This window comes from Gadus macrocephalus, chromosome 19, assembly GCF_031168955.1.
Source record: "Gadus macrocephalus chromosome 19, ASM3116895v1".
NCBI classification, from domain to species: domain Eukaryota; kingdom Metazoa; phylum Chordata; class Actinopteri; order Gadiformes; family Gadidae; genus Gadus; species Gadus macrocephalus.
In genome coordinates this window covers 6,603,931-6,627,984 of record NC_082400.1, presented here as the reverse complement: position 1 = coordinate 6,627,984, position 24,054 = coordinate 6,603,931, and the positions used below count along the sequence as shown (strand labels likewise).

At 44.4% G+C, this 24,054-nt stretch overlaps 1 protein-coding gene and 2 long non-coding RNA genes across 5 annotated transcripts in view; all 3 read left to right on the top strand.

Moving 5' to 3' along the window:
- The window catches only part of whrna (whirlin a), a 117,361-nt gene extending 109,395 nt beyond the window's left edge, over positions 1-7,966 (top strand). Inside the window, 1 exon segment of the mRNA XM_060037950.1 lies at positions 4,068-7,966. Within this exon segment, the coding sequence (XP_059893933.1) occupies positions 4,068-4,250 (183 nt within the window). The 3' untranslated portion in view covers positions 4,251-7,966.
- A 9,175-nt stretch (positions 7,967-17,141) lies between these two features.
- On the top strand, positions 17,142-19,733 carry LOC132447993 (uncharacterized). Of its 2 annotated transcripts, XR_009523280.1 has the most exons (6): positions 17,145-17,846; positions 18,104-18,241; positions 18,489-18,590; positions 18,807-18,900; positions 19,055-19,135; positions 19,232-19,732. It is a non-coding gene; the product is annotated as an uncharacterized LOC132447993 (long non-coding RNA). The 2 variants fall into 2 exon arrangements; XR_009523279.1 differs by having other exon boundaries at positions 17,142-18,241; positions 19,232-19,733.
- A 144-nt stretch (positions 19,734-19,877) lies between these two features.
- Positions 19,878-20,677, top strand: LOC132447905 (uncharacterized). 2 transcript variants are annotated; one of them, XR_009523255.1, is made up of 2 exons: positions 19,878-20,015; positions 20,171-20,677. It is a non-coding gene; the product is annotated as an uncharacterized LOC132447905 (long non-coding RNA). The 2 variants fall into 2 exon arrangements; XR_009523256.1 differs by having other exon boundaries at positions 20,125-20,677.
- The last annotated feature ends 3,377 nt before the right edge of the window (positions 20,678-24,054 follow it).

The window sequence follows — 24,054 nt, the reverse complement described above, 5'->3', positions numbered from 1 at the left end:
GTCTTGGGCTGTGTAAACAAGCGGTAATAATGCATCATAATGCGTCTTCATCTCCCCGTACCTCCGCCTGTGTGTGTGTGTGTGTGTGTGTGTGTGTGTGTGTGTGTGTGTGTGTGTGTGTGTGTGTGTGTGTGTGTGTGTGTGTGTGTGTGTGTGTGCGTGTGATTTTAAACCTCCCCTCTCCTTCTGAAATGAGGAGTGCTTCTCGACGCGATGGGTGGTTTCCTGTCTTCCTGGCAGAGCACATGACAAGGATTTATGGAAATAGAATGACATAGACTTGCATACAAATGCTGTATTATGTTTTCAGATATTTTTTGGAAAGCTACTGACAGTGGAATCAGTTTCATGTCATTAATGATTAGGTAGAGGTTATGGCAGCTTGATCTAGGATGACGCATGGAACAGATTGTACTTCGTACTTACTCTCATATTCACTTTTGCAATGTACGGTTACAAATTGTAGCTTTTCAGCTTTAAAATCTCCTCACACTTTACATTCACCTTCCTATCTAGCTCAACTGGCAGAGTGGGCATTGACCCTGCCAGGGTTAGGAGTTCATGTTTGAGGATAGATCTATATTGTTACTAAATGAAGAACAGAGGACTGCTAGAAAATAACTTTAGTGTGCATCACCCGTTTCGTTGCTGTCATCGGTTGTTGGCCTATCTAATGGCGTCCAGATGCATTTTGGTTTGCGCCCGTTGTTGACGCCACTTGAATATCAAAAATGCAACGGACTTGCAGTTTGCTATTCGTCTGCCGATGCCAGCCTAACAAAGTATGGACTCGGAGTATTTTTATCACAAAGGTTCTTTAGGAAAATTCTCCACCCAATGTTGCATATTTATGTAGTTCAACATTAATCATTTTGTGATGAGCTTTGTGGAGGTAGAGAGGAGAATCTCTCGGGGAATCTCTTACATGGTGGGTAGTTTTGAGGGAAGCGGTTGAGTGGAAAGCACCCATGGAGATCATCCATCATACCTAATGACAGCCCTGGAAGATAACTGAAAACACATCGACATTCAGGACTCTGGATCCAATTCAAGTCGGGCCTGTGTTACGCAACCCAGCCAACTTTTCCCTCGAGATTTCACCCTTTCATCCCAATCTTGTATCCTTGGGATTAATTAGTTTTGATGTTGGAGTAAATTCCGTTTGCTTGCCCTCGTCAAAATTTGTTGCGGCGATGGCAATAAATAACGATGGTCAATGTTTTTAGCCTTGAAACTGGTGTCGAAATACTTAAGGGAAAATGTAAGGGTGGGGAAAAGGACGAGCCGGTACGATTCTCGAGGCCATTGCCCTCAAACGCATGACAAAGACATAAATAAAATAAACACATAAATGAAGGATTTAGAAGACACTGAGTTCATGTAATGGCAGGCAGGGCCAGGATGGAGGGGAGTGCAGACCGGTAACCAGCACACCATGGTCCAGCAGTGGACCGCTAGCTGGACTGGGGAGGGTTTTTGTTAGGACCGTGTGTGGAGGCAGCCTCACCTGGCCCGAGTGAGATCTGATTGGGCTCTGGGGTTGGGTGAGGCTGCACACCTGTTGTACTATAAGTTATCAGAGTGCACAGGTTAAACCAGCCATCACAACAAACTCGGGGAGAGAACTCCTGCATGGCAACATCATGGAGCACCAGGGCCATCTATTATCAGCTACAAACTTCACAATAAAACGGCTTCAACATCATGACTTGCGCCATGTGTTTGGAGGAGCCCAGCAGAGCCACCCAGGATGCGTGTAGCATGCATATTGCTAGAGAAAGAGGCAAAGATGTATTTTTTATTCCTTTGTGAAATGCATCATTTGATTGAGTGGCATTTGGCTCAGGAGGCAGAGGGGGTTGACTGGTCACTGCAAGATCGATCCCCGGCCTCTTCTGCCTGAGTGTGAGCAAGAAACCTCACCTAACTGCTCCCGACTGTCGCCTTGTATGGTGACATCGCCGTCGGTGTGTGAATTTGTTTGTTTGTGTAGTTTGTATAAATGGGTGAATGTTACGCACTATTGTAAAGCGCTTCGAGTGGCCGCTGGTTAGGAAAGGGCTTTGCTAATGCCGTCCATTTACCATTGTGTCAATGCAGGAGCGTCAATGGTCTTCAGTCCAGAGCTGTTCTCCGTAAATCAAGGAGCACCAAAGGTTCATTTTTCAGTTGACTTGCTTGCATTGCAGCTCAGACATCTCATCCTACACAACTAAACTACACAAAGTACATAGAATTTATATATATATATATATATATATATATATATATATATATATATATATATCTCTATCTGGACTCTGTTATTAGGCGGTCCATCGTCTGTGTGAAGGTGTTATTTTGCAGTCCATCGTCTGTGTGAAGGTGTTATTAACAGAGTTGAAGAAAGAAGCTGAAACATATTAGTGTGTCCAGAACGGAGTTGGGCAAAATTGATCTATGTCTGTTCAGACCATCAGCCCATAATGCCCCAGCACTGGCTAACGGACACGAACGCTCCCGGACGGCAGAACTTATATTAGTACAGAGAGCGGGGGTTTGTGATTAGATCAGAGTTCAGTTCAGAAGGTTATTTAACACCCGTCGGCTGCAGTTGGCAGCACCATTACGAAGCATGATGTCCCAGAATGAATTACCTAGCCGTTTACATCCGGCGGTAAGTATCTTCCACCCCAATTTAGGAGGGTTAGGATAAAAGGTACTGGGTTCGATCCCCTGATGTCCACAGCCCAACCTCTAGGCATCCTTGAGCAGAATAGCCCCTAACCCCAACCTGCACTTTAATGAGAAGGATCTGAAATAACTTTCTAACATCTACCAACCCACTTAATGACATGTCTTATCTCAATAACAGTGATCTGTCCACTCTGACTGGCTGTGCAATCACGGGACAGGAACTAGCGTAGCTCAGCAGTAGCGTGATTGGATGTTTTGAAGGATTATAGGATGGGATATAATCTATGACATTGTTGGAAGCTGCATCGATTACAGCATTAATTACAGATGCGTCCGGGTTATCTGAACCGACGAGCTAGTTGAGACTTTAACCCTGGCACTGACGGATAGGCCCCGCCGGCTCCCCTGAAGGAGACGAATTTCACAGCCTTGTCCGCAGACATTTCATCAGGCAGGGAAAGGGCATCTGCAGCAGGAAGAGAGAGAGAGGCTCACTCTAATGGCTCTCTGGCTGGAGAGAGAGCGTCTCCTGATGGCTCTCTGGGGCAGGGCGATCAGGGGGAGGAGGAGGAGGAAGAGGGGGTGCACACCAGGTGGGGTACGCTGGGGTTTGTTTATTACCTTCACCCGGGCCTTTTGTGGAGAGTTGATGTTGCGTACGCTGTTTCCCTGGTCAGACGTGGTGATGGGGCTCTTACGGAGCCGTGACTCCTCGCTTGGGATGTGTTCTCAGGGCGGACCAGATGGTTAAGAGGAGTTTAGTGTCGGTACCGCGGTGGTTCCGTGACTTATTGTTTGGTTTCAGCAGTGTAAGACCACAGAGTTTTCCCCTTACTCCAACAAACAAGTAGTTAAGTAGTAGGGAAGCCAAGTATTGCTGTCGATGTGTTTGTGTTGCGGTGTAAACATGAACCTTATTTGTCTTTTTGTTGTATATTAAATGTTTCTAGGTTTATTTGTATCCCTAAGCTACTCGTGCCCAATTTCCACAGGGTTGTTCTTGGCGACAGCTAACCTTTTAGATTATATTAGATCATGTAGTAGGTACGCATTTATGAAAGGGCAGGCCTGTAATACATGTGCAATCCTCCAGTGCAATTATTCTGATAAAAATATATTTTTTAGAAATGTCACATCTACTGAAGAGTTGATGTTAGATGAATCTGACATTTTGCAGAGATGCATAAAACGAATATTGTCTACTCTGCATTTTGCGGTTCTATTCTATTAGGCTCCAATTTTGATTGCTTGCTTTGATAGAAGCGTCTGCTAAATGTAAATCCAATAGTCTCTCTTGTGTGGTTGCCGTTTCTATATAGAACCGACTAGATTGATATCTTTGTTTTAAAGAAACTGTGTTTGATTCATTCTCCCTCGTCTCTCTCCACCAGAGGGGCGGGTCGGCCCACAACTGCGGCCAGCTGCGGGTGGGTCAGGTGATCCTGGAGGTGAACGGGGTTTCCCTCAGGGGCCGGGAGCACCGGGACGCCGCGCGCCTCATCGCCGAGGCCTTCAAGAACAAGGAGCGCGACCACGTGGACTTCCTGGTGACAGAGTTCAACGTGGCGCTATAGCTTGAAGAGGACGAGGAGCGGTGCTGAAGGGAAGTCGAATGAGTCTCACTCCCCTCGCGGTGGATAAGCGCTAACAAGCAGCTAGCTGTGATCAGCGCTAGCAGGGTGGGGGGGGGGGAACTGAATGCAGAATGTCGCATTCCTTCACCCGCCGAGCGTTTTGTTCCAAGATGGTTGCTAGGTGGGGGTTTAACACACATTCCAAGCGGCCATTTTGGTGCCTTTTCACCAACTGGTGATTTGGTTATTCTAGAATTTGGCGCGAAGAACCAAGATGGCGGCTTGGAATGTACTTTTGGAACTAAGGATCACATGGTGGAAACCGTCCAGTAAGGCACATTGAAGGACTAACTGCACCCCCGGCTTCCAGGAATAAGAACATTAACATTTGAATTAAATGCTTTCCATACTTTCTACCCAGCAGGAAGACAGACGGCAGATACTATGAGCCTCTATAGTTTTGATAGATGCGTCATCATTGCACGGCCCCCCTCTCTCTAGCCTTCAGCCTTTCACCTGCTCAACCAACCTGTGAAATGTGAAGGCACAAGCCCTCATCCATCATGGGAGGGATGCTTCTAGTCTATCCACGCCTTCCGGGATCAAGACACCAACCCTGTGGAGATGGATATTGGTCTGTAACTCGCGTCCCCAGAACTAGGGGTCGGATGGATGGCGCCCTGAATTATTTTTGTTTTCGTAGTCGTAGCGCTGCGCTTGAGTCACTAGCGGAACGATCCGCTGTTTGAACAACAAGCCGTTTGAACTTCCGATAGCCCAGCCTCATCGTCTGTCCTCCTAATGGCTGATCCTCCACACACAAACAAACCTCTCTCTGTCGCTCTCGCTCCAGCTAAAAAAGAAAAACCAAGATGGTTTCCCTTTATCAGCCTTTCCTCTTATACCTGTTTTTCTTTTGTACAAATGAACAAATGTAGATACAGATATATATATACACGCTACACATTCATATAGATAAGATATATATATATATATGGATTAGAATCAATGCTGTATGACACCATGAGGTGCAGACTAAAGCAAATTCATACATAGGCCTATGTTTCCATTCTTGGTTAGTATTTGAAGTATTTTTTCTGTTTGTTTCCGGCAGTGAAATCAAGGAAAAGTTATTGGAGCAAAACATGTATAAAGAATACATGGTTAGCTTGGGTTCAACAAAGTTAGTATATAAAAGTAATAATTATAATTAACTTTATTATTGTAGCACTTTTCAAAATAAAAGTTATTAATGGTGCTTTGTGGGAAATCTCACACAAAGAAGCAGAGAGAAACCATTTCAAACCCAGTAGGGCTAAAAAAGGTGAGAGCTTGAAACTGGTATGAATGGAAACAAAATATATGTTGTTATTTCCTGTTATTCTTCCACTCGTTTCTGTGAATCCTTTGCACTTTTCAGCCTTTCCATTCGAGTATTGCTACTTCTGTTAATTTTGTTGATTTTGTGAATACGTCAACAGGGACTTGCCGTAGCCATGATGCCATACGATGATGAGGAGATGAGGGATATTTAAGAGGATGACGAAGCCAAAGATTTTAGAAATTATGTACAGGCATGTTTAATCAAACACACATGGACATGAGCACACAGACACAGGCGCACACACACACACACACACACACACACACACACACACACACACACACACACACACACACACACACACACACACACACACACACACAGACACACACACATCATGCTTGCAAGTACCCATCACAGAAACATAATTAACAGATATGCATTCAAATTCAGAGAGATGGAGGGAATGATAGAGAGAATAAGGGAGAACGAGAGAGGAAATAGAATGATGGAGGGAACAATAGAGAGGGTGATGGAGAGTGCAAGAATGATAGAGAACAACGGCGATAGGGATGGAGAATGGTGAAGAGAACAATTGGAAGAGAGCATCATAGAGAGAACAATAGGAAGATAGAAAGAAAGATAGAGATACGAAGAGGTAGTGATGTTGTTATGGAGATGTTTGGTCATTAGGACAACCGGAGTAGACTGGGGCACACGCAGTACTCTGGGTGATTCATTATCTTATGTTCCTGCTGTGTGTGTATTTGTGTGTGTATGTCTTTGTTTTGTACAATGTATGTGTGTGTGTGTGCACATATGCGTCTGTGTTTTGTGGGTGCCTATGGGATGGTGTCTTTTTTGTTTTGTGTGTGTATGGGTGTGTGCGCACAAGTTTGTGCTTTGTGTGTGGTGTGTATGTGTGTTTGCTTGTGTTTAATGTGTGTGTGTGTGTGTGTGTGTGTGTGTGTGTGTGTGTGTGTGTGTGTGTGTGTGTGTGTGTGTGTGTGTGTGTGTGTGTGTGTGTGTGTGTGTGTGTGTGTGCTTGTTTAAGTGTTTGTGTCCGTCCTCAACACTATTATCTAATGTCGTACTGGGAGTACGAAGAGTGAAGCAAGGCTTAATAATTACCAAAACTTACCGGCAGGAACATGTTAGCAAGTCCCAGACGTTGGAGGAACTAAAGAGAACTGTACATGTTCTGGGAAGATAGGAGATGTGTCTGTTTGTAAAAACACACACTACATACTGCCACAGAGAGGGGACAGTACACACACTGAGACAAGCTCTGTTTACGCTTTCAAATGTTCCCTGTGCCGACTCCCACACCTGCCCCTGGCTATCTCCACACACACACACACACACACACACACACACACACACACACACACACACACACACACACACACACACACACACACACACACACACACACACACACACACATAAACACAACTCCCCCCACACACACATACCCAAGTGCACACACAACTCCCCCCACACACGCACACATACCCAAGTACACGCACACACACACACACACACCTGTTTACAGGTGCACACAGACCTCACTGCAAAATAGGACTTAATGAAAAGCTGAAGAAATATTCAAAAACACTTCAAATATAGAGATGAGATCTTGTGATTTGATCACATCTTGTACTCACCACACGCTGATGACAGCGCCATTAATCAGGGAAGACAGAGAGATGCTTGAGCCCTGAGACAGCGACTTCATCTGTTACCACGGCAATTCAATGGTTTTGTCATTTTGTTTTGTTTTTCTCCCTACTTCACTTAAGGGAGGAGGAGGATCAAATCTAAAATCTCTGTTTCAGCTGTCGCCTTTGATGACAAGCTCATGATGGAACATTTGGCGATATTAGATTCTTGAGTAGCAACAACATAGCATAGCATTGTTTTATGGCTTTTCCTCCGGTATATCCAAATGTAGTTTCGCCAACTGAAAGACATTATAAATAAAATTAATTATGAAGTGGGATCTTTATAGCAGAAAAAAGTTTACGTGCACGTGTCCACCACCAATAAAGTTTGACGGCAAGTCCCACAATTTCCAATGTGTGCATTATTTTGATGTGATGGAAAAAGGCACATAAACAATTCTTGGCACTTTGGTTCCTCTTCTCAAGATTAAATCCACACACGTTACTAGACCTCGGAACTATGATTTCCATTCTTTTTTTTTTTCCTGTTTAACTCGACCGATATCACCTGCACAAAAGGCCAGTCTTCTGTTATCCCCTGAAATGTTCAGACATCTGATTTTGCCCGTTTTTTTATGTATTTTCCTCGCTTGCAGATTTTCATGTGAAATGCTATTTATACAGAAAGTGTGTTTAATTTTACAATAAAGGTTACTGCACAAAACAGACTGGCAGACTCAGAGTACTCTTATTGTGAAGCTGCTGAGCAAGCACACACTGTATGACTATATAATTACAATGCAACCAGCCTCTCTGTCCGCCTCTTTCTTTCTTGCTTATACTCTCTCCCCTCTATTTCTCTGTTCCCATCTCACTCTTTTATTCTGTCTCTTCCTCTCTCATCTTCTATAACTCTGTACCTCTTCAAAACTTGTGAAGAGGAACAGAGTAATAGAAGATGAGTTGTGAATCACAACTCTCTGCACTTCTCTCTCTCGTTCTCTCTCTCTCTCTCTCTCTCTCTCTCTCTCTCTCTCTCTCTGGTTTCCTCTATGTTAGATACATACAATCTATTTTCAACCCTATTTTTTCCATCTCTCAAAGTTGTTTTACTGTGACGAAACAGCCACAGAAAGCAACACATAGGACAACACAAATATGCAGTGGAAATATAGTGTCACTTTTATCACTTAGGCTACTCTAGCTTGGGTAATATTGCTTAATATAACATTGACCTCAAAGAGTCGTGTGTGACTGCACCGGGTAATCTGATGCTGACCGTGTTCTTGCGGTAAGTAATTTACTCGCCAGTGCCCTGAAGAGGGAAATATTGTGATTCGATTCCAGTGCTGCGCCGTGGAACGCACCCCTGTCGTGAAATGAATCGCCCCTCGTGATTATTCTCGTGCAGCAGGGAAAAGCAGAGAAGATAGTAGCCCCGTTTATTTACACTCTTTTAGAAGATTTGAGTTTTAAAGAGCGTCAATAAAATGTGGTCTCCTCAACACGAGATCCTCAAATCGGATAATAATAACGGATGCAAATCAACACTTTTTTATTCCACGACATCACATTCAGTGAAATTACACCCAAACTCTAATTACAAATTCCGTGCTTTTCAAACAACTCAACTAAGGAGGACCTCACTAGAGGAAATTAGAATTTCACCAAGAAGTGCACTTATTTTGGCCAAACTATGGTAGGCCTCCTTTAGGACGCGTTGGACGACAGGGGCAGCACCTGTCACGGTATGATCATGATGACATACCTATTCATCCATCGAACGAGAAAACGATTGTTACAGCAATCGTGTCTTTATTTTCCTCTCCCCTGCACTTCTACCCTCATTCATATATATACAGTGACGACTGGTCATTAGGGGCAGGTGGGGCTCGGCCCAACCTACTCTCACAAGAAAAAAAGATATATATTTTTATATATATATACATATATTTAAAAAATAATCTCCCCAGAAAGCTTTTATTTATTACATTTTTAGTCGACCCTGGCTTGATTCTAGCTCTGGGACTCTACATGAACTCCCTTGCACTACAGTAGGCATCTCCAAACGGCGGACCGCGGTCCGGGTCCGGACCAAGTGACGGTCCTATCCGGACCCATGACCAATTTAAAATAATTAAAAAATATATACATGATTTCACGATACAAAGCATAATTATGTTGATAAAATCATTTCTCACTGAAATACAAATTGAAAGGCAGAATAGTCTGTAGTACAGCATAAAAACAGCAAAAATCAATGATCTTCACCGAGCGAAGATCATGCACTCACAGAACTCCCCCCCTCCCTCCGTCTGTCACGGCATTTGCGTAATTGCGTCACTCAAAAAGTAGCCAATCTAATTTTTTGTTTACCGGAAGAGCGATTTGGAATGAGAAAATGGCTTGCTCGAATATAAGGAAAGTTGACCCCGTAAACAGACATTTTAAAGATGAATGGACTGACCAATACATGTTCATTCTCCCGCAAGGCAGTACAAAACCTTTGTTGTGTCTTTTATGTGTTGAAACGGTGGCGCTGTTAAAAAGCAGGAATATTAAGCGGCATTACGAATCCAAACACAGATCCTTCGAGGAAAAGTATCCCCAGAAGTCAGAAGTAAGAGCGTGGAAAATATCCGAGCGGAGAGCTCAGTATGAGAGGTCTATGCGTGTCTTCACACACTCATTTACAGGCCAGCAACGTGCAAATGAATTCTCACTTAAGATTGCATGGATTTTGGGGCAACATAAAAAAACTTTCAGTCACACGACTGTTGTGAAGGAGTGCTTGAACGCTGCTGCCGAGACGTTACTTGAAGGTAAACAAAGGGATGAATTGTGTGAAAAAATAAAACAAATCCCAATGTGAGCTGCAACGACAACCAGAAAATCTGAAATTGTATCAGATGACGCACTGTCACAGCTTCATGCGGCTGTTCAGAGTGCCCCATCCTTAGCCATTGATGAGTCTTCAGATGTAACGGATAATGCATAGCTTTTGGTTTATATGCAATTGTTTTATCAAGACAAGAAAGAGATCTGTGAGGACCTGTTGGGTCTAACACCACTTGAGACACTGTTTTGCTTACTTGAAATGAAGGCCTAATACTCTTTTTTTGTGTTTATTTGAAATGTAGGCCTGGTGTACCTGTTTTGCTTACTTGAAATGTAGGCCTAATACACTTTGTGTTTATTTGAAGTGTAGGCCTAGTGTTCCTGTTCTGCTTACCTCACATGTAGGCCTTATGCACTTTATATGTTTACTTGAATTGCAGGCCTAATGTACCTGTTTTGTTTACTTGAAATGTTAATATGCGTTACTTTGTCTTAGCCTACTAGTTTTTCATGGTTAAAAGTAAGCTATTTGGAAATTGAAAATAAATACATCTGAAGTTACATGGTAACATGCCGTGTTGATTGTATTTGACAAAAGAAGGCTATTAGGACGTGGTAGGTTCGGATCTTTCTTGGAAGGAATTTTTAGTAACTGGACCTTGTTCAATTTTAATTGAAGACCCCTGCCCTACAGGATTACGAGCGTCAGTGTTGTTCGCGATGGAGGGTGGGTGACATTCCTACAGTCTGTGATGATAGGCTATATTTCTACAAATGACTTACTATTACTAGCGATTAACATCACGAAACAACACGAACTAAGCTAACATTAGACTATAGCCATACCAGATAACGGCATACCAGCTAACCCTAACTATTTATATTAAACTCTGAACCATTTTGCAACAGGCAACTGTGTGTTGGTGTGTCTTATTGCTTCCCACGTCTGCGTCTGCATCTTTCCCACTCCTCGCTAATAGTTTCAGCTTTTGTACTGTATATCAGAAATGATCACCCTGTACCACACTGCTGACTTGTTGATGTTTTGTGAGCACTCAAGCATTTATCTAGGTATCTTAAGTTTCCTACTGGAGTCATCAAAACTTGGGATCTTGTGTTATTGTAAGAAATATTGTGTTGCAAAAACACTTTGTGTCTTACCCTTACCGTTACCCTAGCCTTAACCCCAGTAACATTTCTTCATCATAAACTACAAGTTACGCAAAATGGCATGCAAACATCCATTCCAATATGAAAGAAAAAAGCTAGCTTCATTAAGGAATCTTGTTTCTTGTTCTATTTCATTCCTACTGACCGCCAGAGGCGGTGCTTTAGCACTGCATGCGCGAGATGGAACATCCAGTGCTAAAGCACCGCCTCTGGCGGTCATCCGGAATTCATAGAACCGTAGTTACATACGTAACTATCGTTTCTCCACATGTCAGGTTTCCCTCCTGTGTGATTACTGCTCCCTCCCCTAATGTGTCTCAGCTGTTACTCGTTGCGTGCCCTGTGTGTGTTTTGTATTTAAGCCCTTGTCTTTTACCCGAGCTGTCCTACCTGCCTGCCTGCCACCCGCTAACCGTGACAGATCATTGTGATTCACCATATATTGATCCATTTATTCCAAAGATCCAAAGATAAAGAACAGGTGCATTACAGTATCATTTTATATTATTGCTAATAGTCTAACAGTTCAGCGTTGGTATTTAATTTTTCATTAGCTTGTTTAGCTACCTATGTATGACAGTTAACAATGTTGGTGTATTACAATTATTTATGTGTGTAGGCCACTCCAACTTCGTTGCTGGTTGAAATGTAACCATTTATTTGTACATAAGTTGACTGCATTTTTCGTAAATAGTTAGTTGGAAGGAATCTGTTTCTTAAGCAGTGTGGCACAAGTTGGCACAAAGCACTCAAAACTGCAAAAAGACATTGTTCAATTGTAGACTTGGAGCTTGCATAACGGAGCACAAGGCATAGTTTAATAGTGCATTTCTTTTTGAACAGCACATCCGATCAATGACCTCACTAACTGAGTTTAGCTTAATCTATTATTACTTTTATTTTCTTACCTTTTCTCAATGTTATGTGTATTTCGTTTTTAAGATAAAACGAGAGAAACCCAAACGTATCTTATGGTCTCGTAGTTATACTAGATGTTTCATGTATTTATGTGTTTTTTCATGTGACTGAGTTTGTGATGCGAGTCTTTGTTCTAAGTTCCCACTCTTGGCCTGCACCTTGACGTGGTGAGTGGGCTTTAAACTAAGACTTTGTTTTATTTTTTTTGTTATTGATTGTCAGGCTATCTTATTAATGATACAAGGCCTTAACGAAACCCCTTCTCTTCTGTTTGCAGAAACTGGAAACTTCAGAGTATATTTTATCTTAAGTTGGAAAATCTTTGTTTCCTCATCAGATCCCAGTCCATCATTCTCCCCTACTTGTCTGCCGTGCCACCATCATGCCTCATGCATCACTTCTCAGCACCCTGCCCAGCTGCATCTTATTCCGTTACTGCAGCTCTTTCCCATAAGTGACAAACACGCCTCACCCAAGTGTTTTTAATATTTTATTAATTATGCATGTAAGGTGTGCTTAAGTGGCCTGAAATGTGCCCATCAATAAAATGCTTATTAATTTAACATTATGGCTCCATCAAAAGCAAAGTACACCTGCCATTTACAGTTATCATTTATGCTATCGTAGACATCTTTAATCTTATTTACATAGGCCTACAGTAGGCCTGATTTCCTCATTCCCTGTCCATCATACTCCTGTTGTTGTCTTCCTGCACACCTGACTGCCTCCTCCATCGATTGCGGCCACAGCCCTCTCCCTGTACAATATTTCATGTTCAATACATTTCAGGATCAAGTTTGAGATTCAGTTTCAGTATTACTTGTTTTTGAAACCTGACGTGGGGCTGGCCACCATCATATCTGTCTTATTTATTGCACCCACACATAATAGGTCCATGATACCATGTGGGGTCATTTCAGAGACTCCTTTGCTTCCTAACACCTTGTGAGTTCCCTGGGTACACCAGCTGATGGGTCTGTGTATATATTGGGTATTTGATTCTCGAAATATATTAAACGAGTGGTAATTGTTATTTCTGTTTTAACATTCAAAAAGGTATATACAAGGTGCTTTTCTTATAAAGTCAAAAAGGGGCAAACTAATCTAAAATAATTGTTAAACATATAGAGAATCATCGGGGGATTACTTCCATGGTCTGTAAACAATGCGACTGCCATCGCTCAGACCTCTCGCTTATGATGCTACAATGCTAACAACGCTAAAAAACAAGAATATTTCTGCATCCGGTACGTCATGAAGTAGGGTGTAGCCATAGACCCATGATGCGGAAGCATATCTCTCCTTGATGTTGCCCTGCGCCATTGAGCAGTTTACATAGGAATAGGCGCCATTTTTTAATCCGTTGTCCATTTTATAATATGTCCGTGGTCCTCAACATTGGCACAGTGCTTGTCGGCGTTCTATGACGTAGTGTCCTTAAAAGGGCGGCCGTTGAGCATGCTTCCTTGACATTGGGAAACACCCAAGGTCTCGCTGAAATTGGGTTAAGCCCCGGATGTTTATGAAACCTAGAAATCCCCACCCAAATCTATTCTCTTGAGTAGAGGCAATAAAAATGCGATATGCGTGGAAGAGAGACGGAAGGAGAGGAGAAAAGGATTAGAGGGGAGAAGGAGAAGAGAGAAGGAGTAGTATTTAGTGACCAGAACTGTATGGAGTGTATCGTGTGTGTGTGTGTGTGTGTGTGTGTGTGTGTGGGGGGGGTTATCTAGTTTGTATCTATATTAAGTTAATCTTTGGTGTATGTCTATTTGGTGTGTTTATCTTTATGGTGAGTATCTATATGGTGTGTAACTATGGTGTGTGCATATCTATATGGTGTATACCTATGGTGTGTGCGTAGCGTATATATATATATGGTTTGTATCTGTCGTTTGTGTGTGCATATGGTTTGTATCTATATGTTGTGTGTATCAATATTGTGTGTGAATCTATATGTGTGTATCTGTGGTGTGTGCGTGCATATGGTGTGAATCTATATGGTGTATTGTGTGTGTCTGTATGGTGTGTGTGTGTGTGTGTGTGTGTGTGTGTGTGTGTGTGTGTGTGTGTGTGTGTGTGTGTGTGTGTGTGTGTGTGTGTGTTAACGTGTGTGGTGGTAGGCGATGACTCCAGTTTAACCAGTGAATGAGTTTCTCTGGTCTCTTTCCTTCTCACACTCACACACACACACACACACACACACACACACACACACACACACACACACACACACACACACACACACACACACACTCACTCGCGCACACAGTAAGGTGAATTGAATGAAGACTTTGAATCTAAATCAGTCAAATCAGACTCATCCCTTTCATTAAAATGAGGGAAGTCATTTAAGATCAAACACAGAGCTGAAATAGCCTCTCAGTGTTACCAAGAAGACCACAGGGTGCCGAACCTGCACTGCAGGTTTTCTTAATTAGTTAATTGGTTGCATCTGGTGCGTTTCACTTAAAAGGGAACCGGACAGTACATTTATTTGTGTACTGTTTTCTTGGTCTGTTGTGACTTAGTTAACATCTCTTCCAGTTTCACAGGTTAAAGACTTTTTGAAGTAAAGAAGAGCATCTCATCTGAACCTGATGTGAGTAGAATTGTGTTGCAAAGCACAACTGATAAATAAATCACTGATAATGTGTGAAGGAAATCTGGGATTGTGGTGGTTTAACTCATTTGAAATTTGAGTAAACTTTTCCTTCCTTCAAAGGTCCATCATGGATATTTAACTGCAGTTCTGTGAGTATCCCAACTTAACCATGAAGCATAACTGCAAACTGTAAGTCATTAATTTCTCATTACTCTTGGGCACATTGTTGTATTTTGGCTTCCTGGTGAGTTAACCGGTTACCTGAAGGTTGATCTGAGTAGTTAGGATGTTTTATTGGTTCATGGGTTACTTAGGTGTTTGGTTTATGTTGGTTTGAATGATTTGTTAAAATGGTTACAGGCTCCAAGTTATTGTAAGCTGGAGTAATGGGTTGGGTTCTGATATCTTCAGTCTTCTTTCATTCTACTCTCCTGAGCTCTGCGTCTTCATCACAAGAGTGTTGCTTTATTGAGGGTGTGGTCTGAGGGAGCAGAGGTGCATACTGGGGTACAGAGCTGTCTCGAGTCTACAGGTCTGTAGACACGCCCCCTCAGGGGAAACAGTGTTTGAGAAACTGTCGTGTCGTCAGTTACATGGACTGGAATGTTCTTAAGGGGGACCTATTATGCTTTTTCGACTTTTAAGCCCTAAAAACGTTGTTATAATTTAGTCATATTTAACCATACACAAAAAACGATGTAGATTTTCGGGAAACTCTTCCTCTCATCTGGTCGCTTTCAGCCTTCTCTGTCAACGCTCGGTTTCGTCCTTCTCCGCCACCTCGCCCCCCTCCTGCTGGATCCTGCTCCTCAAGAGCCACCCCCCCTCCACTGGTTGGTCTTCTGAACAGATGATCTCCTTCCTGTCCTCAGGCTGACTAAAGCTGCACCGTTTGCATCTGTGAAGACCCCTCATTCAGGAAACCACTGGACTACAAAGACATGACTTCAGAGATGTTGAATCAACCTAGGAAACATTTTGGAGACACCAAGCATAATCCATCACCAATGTGGGACGCCACTGAAGAATGTTGTACATAATTTACGTCTCTGGAGACATTGGTTGTTCTGTTATGGGTGCCCTGGCAGGAGAGCTGGGGGGGGGGGGGGCGGGTGTGATGGAATGTTATCGTGTGTGTGTGTGTGTGTGTGTGTGTGTGTGTGTGTCACACCTGGCATGGGGTTCTACGTGCCTGTTCTATGCGTGTGTGTCCGGCTTGCTTTGACGGTGATAATGTTCAGACGGGGGTCTGTGTGACTGGAATGGTAAACTAAATCATACCTGATGGACGGCCTCACGTTTACTTAAGGGCCTCAAGTAGACATGAAGAGCCCTGAGCGACGCTCCGGAGCGAGATCCAACACACTGGGCAGGAAGGAGAGTACCCAACTCAAGTGACTTCAAACTAGGACTACACCAATCAGGATCAATGGAGGATGGACACCAAAAGGAATTCCACAAGGAGAGTCTGACGTTGGAAAGAGACCTAAATGGATATTCAAGATGACCTTCAGACCTGTAATGAGACGGCTCTTCCTACCTGGCTGGATTGATGGAGAGCCCTGTGGATCTTGACTTGCTCTCGGTTGCACGTCCTCTCAGGCTGAACTGTATTTGTTTCGGACAGGACTAGCTGAACGATTGGTTCCCTTAAATCAGAACCAATCCGGGCACTCCAGCTAGTTCGCTCTTCGAGCTGAAGTGTTGCTCTTCAGCTGAGGAGGTAAGGGAACCTTCACTGGGGCTTCAAGATGTAAAGAGGAGACTGTTCCATGGTACTCTGATGAAGACCGTTGTTGTGTTCAACTGGCTGAGAGGAAGAACCCACACGTCTTCCTCTTGGCCTTTCTCCTCTGAGAATCCTGGCGCCATCTTGAAGGATATTCCATTTCATGTAACTGATGTCACGACAGATTCTCAAACACTTGGTTTCTCCTGAGGGGCGTTTCTATAGAACTGAAGACTTCAGACAGCACTGTATCCCAGCATGCATCTCTGCTCACTCAGACCACACCCCCATGAGTAGGATGCAACACTCTAGTGATGGCGATGTAGTGTTTTATGTGTAACGAGGGAGCAGACTAAGGGGATTAGAACACAACGGAATGTCAAGTCTGTAAATCTTTAAACCATGAAGATGGTTGGATAGTTCAGGAATTGGGCTTCTTTTTAATATGGGCAGTCCTTTCACTCGGATGCCCACTTCTCACTAGAGCTGTACATGTGTTGGCTGGCTGGCATGATTTGCTGTTGGTGATGAGGCTCTCTGTGAGCTCAACGTTTAGATTTGCTCTGTATGGTTTGTACCCTGAATAATCTAGATAATTGTAAAATGTAGACGCGTTGTACATTGTTGTACATGGTAGTTTGGTTCTTCGTATGGTTTTGAGTGATAACTTGTCCACACTGGGTGCATAATAATGTAACGGTACACTGAATAGTAGTAATGACCAACAGCAACAAACAGATCTCCTCAAGGTAAGTCTGTTGGCTGTATTTTAATGAAGACCATCGCTGGACTTCAGGATCTTCCTCCGTTCAGCTCAAGGTGAGGCGCTGGTTCTGTTTTTTCTTTGGTTGGTTCCGGCCGGAATGTTCGGATTCCAGTCGGACGGTTTGTGCTTCCCGCCGTGGAAGGTTCTGAGTGCGGTCACTTGATTTAGTCCCAATGGTTATCAGCATAGAACAATGTAGTCTTGACAACCATAAGAAACCACCTGGCAGTTAGTTGGACGGGAGTCCCCTAAGGGAATCTGGCGAAACGTTCTGGATTGTATTTGCGTAACCTCGAGCCGTTGCCAACGGAAACTATTTTTCAGTCGGTTTCCATTGGGAATTGTTTCCCCTATCTTAAACAACTTAAGTTTGATTATTAAATACATACTGACACGTACGTCGTACAATATGTTGATAATTTCCGATGGTTGCGCCGTACTTTTAACCACGTTGACGGGACTCTCGCTGCGTACAGAACGGCGTTCTACTTGCGGCCCCATCAGTGAAGGCTGAAAAATCATTTCAAGGTGGAAGACAATTTGACATTTCTTCAAAGGAACCCAGCACCTGAATATGGCTGAGTAAATTTGATTTAATTTTGATACTGCTTAGTGTTCTTTGTTACTTCAGCTTTTGTACGTTCTAAATATCTGCTGTCATTAATTGCCACAGAAGTTAAACCCTACCCAATAGAATGACATTAAACAATGACTTTGGTGCAGAGTTAGCAACTGGATAATATCAAAGCTAAAATAATGGCCGTCATTCCCACATGTTACAGTAGAAGATACTCTAGAACTGTACAAGGTTAAAAAGGTAACATGTAGTTTGTCCCAAGGTGTCTGCCTCCTCACCCAGAGCAAGAGCTCCACCTCCTCACCCAGAGCCAGACCTCCACCTCCTCACCCAGAGCCAGACCTCCACCTCCTCACCCAGAGCCAGACCTCCACCTCCTGTCAGAAGTCCTCCAGAACAGGTCAGTGCTCTGGTGTGTGTGTGTGAGTAGTCTTCTCAGGTCAGTTTCAATGCATGGCCTGAACCACTTCTTTAAACTTGTGGACTGCTCTGTCTTCATTCCCAAAAACTGGATGCTCATGTCTGGTCTCAAGTCTTTTCTGGCCTTGAGTTATAAAATAATAGTTCAATTAATTGTGTAACTCGGTTTCGGATGAGTCAAATAAGTTTATTGTTGGGCAAATGCTGATGTAAACCTGCTGCTTTAGCTGAAAGGCGAGGCTGAGAGGCTGGGGACCGGAGGCTTGTGGTGCCAGGGTGGACCGGAGACTGAGGCTGGAGACCAGGGGCCTGCAGCACCGGACCAGTGGGTAACCATCACCAAGCTCATTAGGTCTGGTTTTTATCATCTTATGACTTTAAATCTGTGCCACGCCGTGAGTTAATTCATACGGTGGTTATGCAAGAGTCATATGAGCCATTAATGTTACTAGTGCTGCTACGACCGTAGTGGATGAATTGCTGAACGCGACAATCTGCAGACGTTGTCTAATTTAAGTGTTTAAATTTGTCTTCCGTTTTACAAGTGAATCTCAGATGCAGGAGGTGGGGTGCGTTGCGTCCCTTGGCTGGTGGAGGATTTGGTGGAGGGCCTGCCTGGTGAGTGACGTCTGTCGTGGGGTAGATGGAGCTTGACTCTTAAGTTATCATCACACTCACTGCCACTTCTCGTAGAATACTGCTACCACAAACTACTGGCATTTGTACCATATATACCAGACGACTACATCTGTTTTACCACATGTTGAAGCAAGACTTCCACTGTTTGCTCCAGACCAGGACTCTGTCTGAGGAGAGCTGCTGGAGGAGCTGAGACGCTGGAGGACGACTAGGAATCGACTAACAAGGATTCCTCGTATGTTTGTATTTACTTACATGGTTGACTTAAAGGGCAAAATACAGCTGTTACTTTGACATGCGTTAACCAACTACCGCTGTGTTTTCTTACTAGAACGTGTTTCTGGAGCGGAGGCGAGCTGGTAGGGGAGCCGTGAATCTGGAGGATGACCAGCACTCTACCAACAAGGATTCTAAGTTTGTATTAACCAAACAAACTGGAAATAAAGGGCTTAAAAATAAGGCAAACTACATTTTGTTACCAGACTTTAGGGCCAGACTCGCGCTGTTTGTTCCAGACCAGGACTCTGGCTGAGGAGAGCTGATGGAGGAGCCAAGACGGGAGGACGACCTCACTCCACCAACCAGGATCCTCGTAAGTTTGCCTAAAATAAACAGTGGACTTGTTGTAACGCAGGATTAGTTTGTCCAGTACAAGTTACGGCGTACTATTGTGGTTGGTTACCAGACACACTACAGCTGCTACTTTGTTACGCGCCATTAGAGCCCAACTACTCCTGTGTTTGTGACCTTACATTAGAGACAAACTACTACTGTGTTTGTTACCTGATATTGGAGCAAACTACTCCTGTGTTTGTTACCTTGCATTAGAGCCCAACTACTCATGTGTTTCTTTACCTTACATTCGAGACAAACTACTACTGTGTTTGTTACCTTACATTAGAGCCCAACTACTACTGTGTTTGTTACCTTACATTAGTGACAAACTACTACTGTGTGTAACCTTACATTAGAGACAAATTACGTTTGTAACCACACCAGGAATCGGGAGGACTGATGGAGAAGCCATACATCTGGAAGGCAAATCCTGAGGACCACCAGGACTCTACCATCAAGGATTCCTCATAATTGTGCATTATCTGGACATAGTGGACTAGGTAGGGGGCCCTAAAGCCTGCCTGCTCCTTAATGATTTATCTTTGGTTCAGATAATGTTGCATCTTTTGAATATTGAACCTAATCATTGTCCTTGTTTGGTCCGGGCAGACACACCTGAGCTTAACCTCACCTGATCCTGTTTGGTCGGGGGTAGACACACCTGAGCTAAACCCGCCCTGATCCTGACATCCTGCTGGTCCCGTCCCCTCAGTTCATCTGAGCCTCGTCCTCCAGAAGACCTGCTGAGCTCAGCAGTCTGAGGCTGATGGATCAATGACCTCCAGTGGGAGTGATCTTCTTGACCCCAAATGTAACCGTGTGCTTCCACACGCCTTTCCCTCACGTCTGTCACTAACCTCACTACTTCACTACTGCTTCCACTTTTCTTCCTACTCTGTGGTTCAAACCTTTACACTGAAGGCACGTCTTCCTGCCCTCAGAGGGTTTAGCGTTAGGGTTGAGAGTCAGGGTTTAGAGTCAGGGACAGAGCTGGTCAGGGAGGACTGCTTTTACACAAACCTCTTCACTTGCTTTCGGAATGGTGGTGACATTTTGAAAGGATTCATTTGGGAAAATGTTTTCCTCTGCTTTCCTTTACAAATTGTATTCAATTTCTGTCAAGTGTTTTTGTTTATATATTAAAATCCCACATTGACTTCTACATGTTTGTTGCGGTTCATTTAATTGTCCTTTAACTTGGTTAATGTCAAGCTAAACTCCTGCAATACATTTAATATACATTGTTATTCTGCAATGTTACATTATCCATTTTGTACAAATATGAAACATCCTTATTACTACTAAATTCAAGCCTATTCATGTATTTAACAATGTACATACTGCCCCGCAGGCCATTCTCTGCTACTGTGTGTGTGTGTGTGTGTGTGTTGCAACATGGGACAGTAAACACGAACAGTGTGCAATTAATGGAAAAGCCTTGCAGTGTGTTCTCGCTCGCACCATCCGCTTATCCGGGGTCGGGTCGCGGGGGGAGCAGCTCAAGCAGGGGGCCCCAGATTTCCCTTTCCTGGGCCACATTGACCAGCTCTGACGGGGGGATCCCGAGGCGTTCCCAGGCCAGTGTTGAGATATTATCTCTCCACCTGGTCCTGGGTCTTCCCCGAGGTCTCCTCCCCACTGGACGTGCCTGAAACACCTCCCAAGGGAGGCGCCCAATGGGCATCCTTACCAGATGCCCGAACCACCTCAGCTGACTCCTTTCTAAGTAAAGGAGCAGCGGCTCTAATCCGAGTTCCTCACGCGTGTCTGAGCTTCTCAACCTATCCCTAAGGGAGACGCCAGCCACCCTTCTGAGAAAACTCATCTCGGCCGCTTGTACCCGTGATCTCGTCCTTTCGGTCATCACCCAACCCTCATGACCATAGGTGAGGATAGGAACGAAGATCGACCGGTAGATCCAGAGCTTTGCCTTGCGGCTCAGCTATCTTTTCGTAACAACGGTGCGGTAAAGCAAACGCAATACCGCCCCCGCTGCTCCGATTCTCTGGCCAATCTCACGCTCCATCGTACCCTCACTCGCGAACAATACCCTGAGGTACTTGAACTCCTTCACTTGGGCTAAGGACTCATTTCCTACCCGGAGTAAGCAATCCACCGGTTTCCTGTTAAGTCATGGCCTCAGATTTAGCGGTGCTGATCCTCATCCCAGCCGCTTCAAACTCGGCCGCTTTACCGGTAGACTTTACCAGCGAGGCTGAGAAGTGTGATACCCCGGTAATTGGCACACACTCTCTGGTTCCCCTTTTGAACAGGGGAACCACCACCCCGGTTTGCCACTCCTTTGGCACTGTACCCAACTCCCACGCAATGTTGAATAGGCGTGTCAACCATGACAGCCTCTCAACACCCAGAGCCTTTAGCATTTCTAACCTCGAGCTCTGCCTCCAACAGAGGGCGTGTTATTCGGATTCAGGAGTTCCTCAAAGTGTTCCTTCCAACGTCCGACGACCTCCTCAGTTGAGGTCAACAGAGTCCCATCCTTACTGTACACAGCTTGGATGGTAGGGGTGTAAATCTCTGGTTTCCTCACGATACGATATTATATCGATTCATTGGACAACGATACGATATTTGCCGATATCAAGTCTGCCGCAATACGATTTCGATTCAGGGGCATGCGATCGATATGAGACGATATATGCCCATTTAACACAACCTCTTACAATCACATCAACTCAATTATAATTTCATCATTTTATTTCTTTTCTCTTCCGGATATTTAAAACAAAAACAATCAATTTTTAATACAAATAATAAAGTGCCACATAATTGCATTTAAGTGCCAAAGGTTTTTTATGGCTTAAATTAAAGAGCCTGTAATGATCTTTCATTTTGAACGTAGACCATTCCCAACCGATCTGTGTGGATAGTTTTCTTCTAAAAACAAAACATCCCTCGGAATCATCTTGGCTGTTAAGATAAGCCGTCCGTGTTGCCAGATTGGGCACATTTTCCAGCCCGATTTGGCTACTTTTAATCACGTTAGGCTGAAAAAACGGGCGAAACTAGACATCCTCACGCTCACACATGTGCTCGCTGTAGCCTCATTTAACCGGTGAATGGATACGAGCGGCTTGGTGCTTTGCGCAGAAATAGTTTCACAAACACCCGCGAAAGGAGATATATAATAATAAAAGCGTGTAATACAGCGATATGCATCGATGTTTGGGCGTTGCATCGATGCAGTTGGATCGTTCGCCAATCAATCGATGTATCGATCTACATCAATTTATCGTTACACCCCTATTGGATGGTTCCGTTTCCCCCTCCTGAGGTGCCGGATAGTCTTCCAGAAACACTTTGGTGCCGACCGAAAGTCCTTCTCAATGGCCTCTCCGAACTTCTCCCACACCCGCTGCTTAGCCTCCGACACGGCAGCAGCTGCAGCCCTTCGAGCCTGTCGGTACCCTGCAACCGAGTCCCCCCAGGATACCATATCCCGGAAGGCCTCCTTCTTCAATCGGATGGCTTCCCTGACCACCGGTGTCCACCACGGTGTCCGAGGGTTACCGCCCCTTGAGGAGCCGCCGCAGCTTCAGCAATGGAGGCTTTGAACACCGCCCACTCCGGCTCAATGCCTCCAACCTCCACAGGAATGCCAGAAAAACTCCGCCGGAGGTGTGAGTCGAAGATACTCAGGGATACTCCTGACTCGGGGCCTCCTCCAGACGTTCCCAATTCACCCGCACTACACGTTTGGGCTTACCAGGTCTATCCGGAAATTTCCCCCATTCCCTGATCCAACTCGCCACCAGATGGTGGTCGGTTGACAGTTCCGCCCCTCTCTTTACCCGAGTGTCCAAAACATGCGGCCTCAGATCAGATGACACGATCACGAAATCAATCATCGATCTTCGGCCTAGGGTACTCTGGTACCAGGTACAATTATAAGCACCCTTATGTTCGAACATGGTGTTCGTTATGGATAACCCATGACTAGCACAGAAGTCCAATAACAAACGACCGCTCGGGTTTAGATCAGGGATGCCGTTCCTCCCAACCACGCCTCTCCAGGTGTCTCCATCGTTGCCCACGTGGGCGTTGAAGTCTCCCAGTAGAACTACGGAGTCCCCTACTGGAGCCCCATACAGGACTCCATTCAGGGTCTCCAAGAAGGCCGAGTACTCTGAACTGCTGTTTGGTGCATACGCACAAACAGTCAGAGTTTTGCCCACTACAACCCTTACCAGGGGATTCCACTGGACGCGTTACGGCAACGTCACGACTGCGGCACGGAACGGCTGCGACTCTGCCCTGCTTGCATTTCCACCGGGCGCGTTACGGCAGCGCAACGTGCGTTGCGAGCCAGTCGTATTCACGCGAGATCACGAGATCACTTGATAATTCCTAAACCTAATGTACTCAACTTCCACTCCCAAAACGACTGCAATTAAATGCCACACTTTGACCTTCCGGCCATTGCCCTTATAAAAATGATGATTTGGTACATAAATGACGTTGTGATAGGCTACATGAGCCGAGTATTGTGTTTTATTTTGAAAATTGACCGGATGCTCT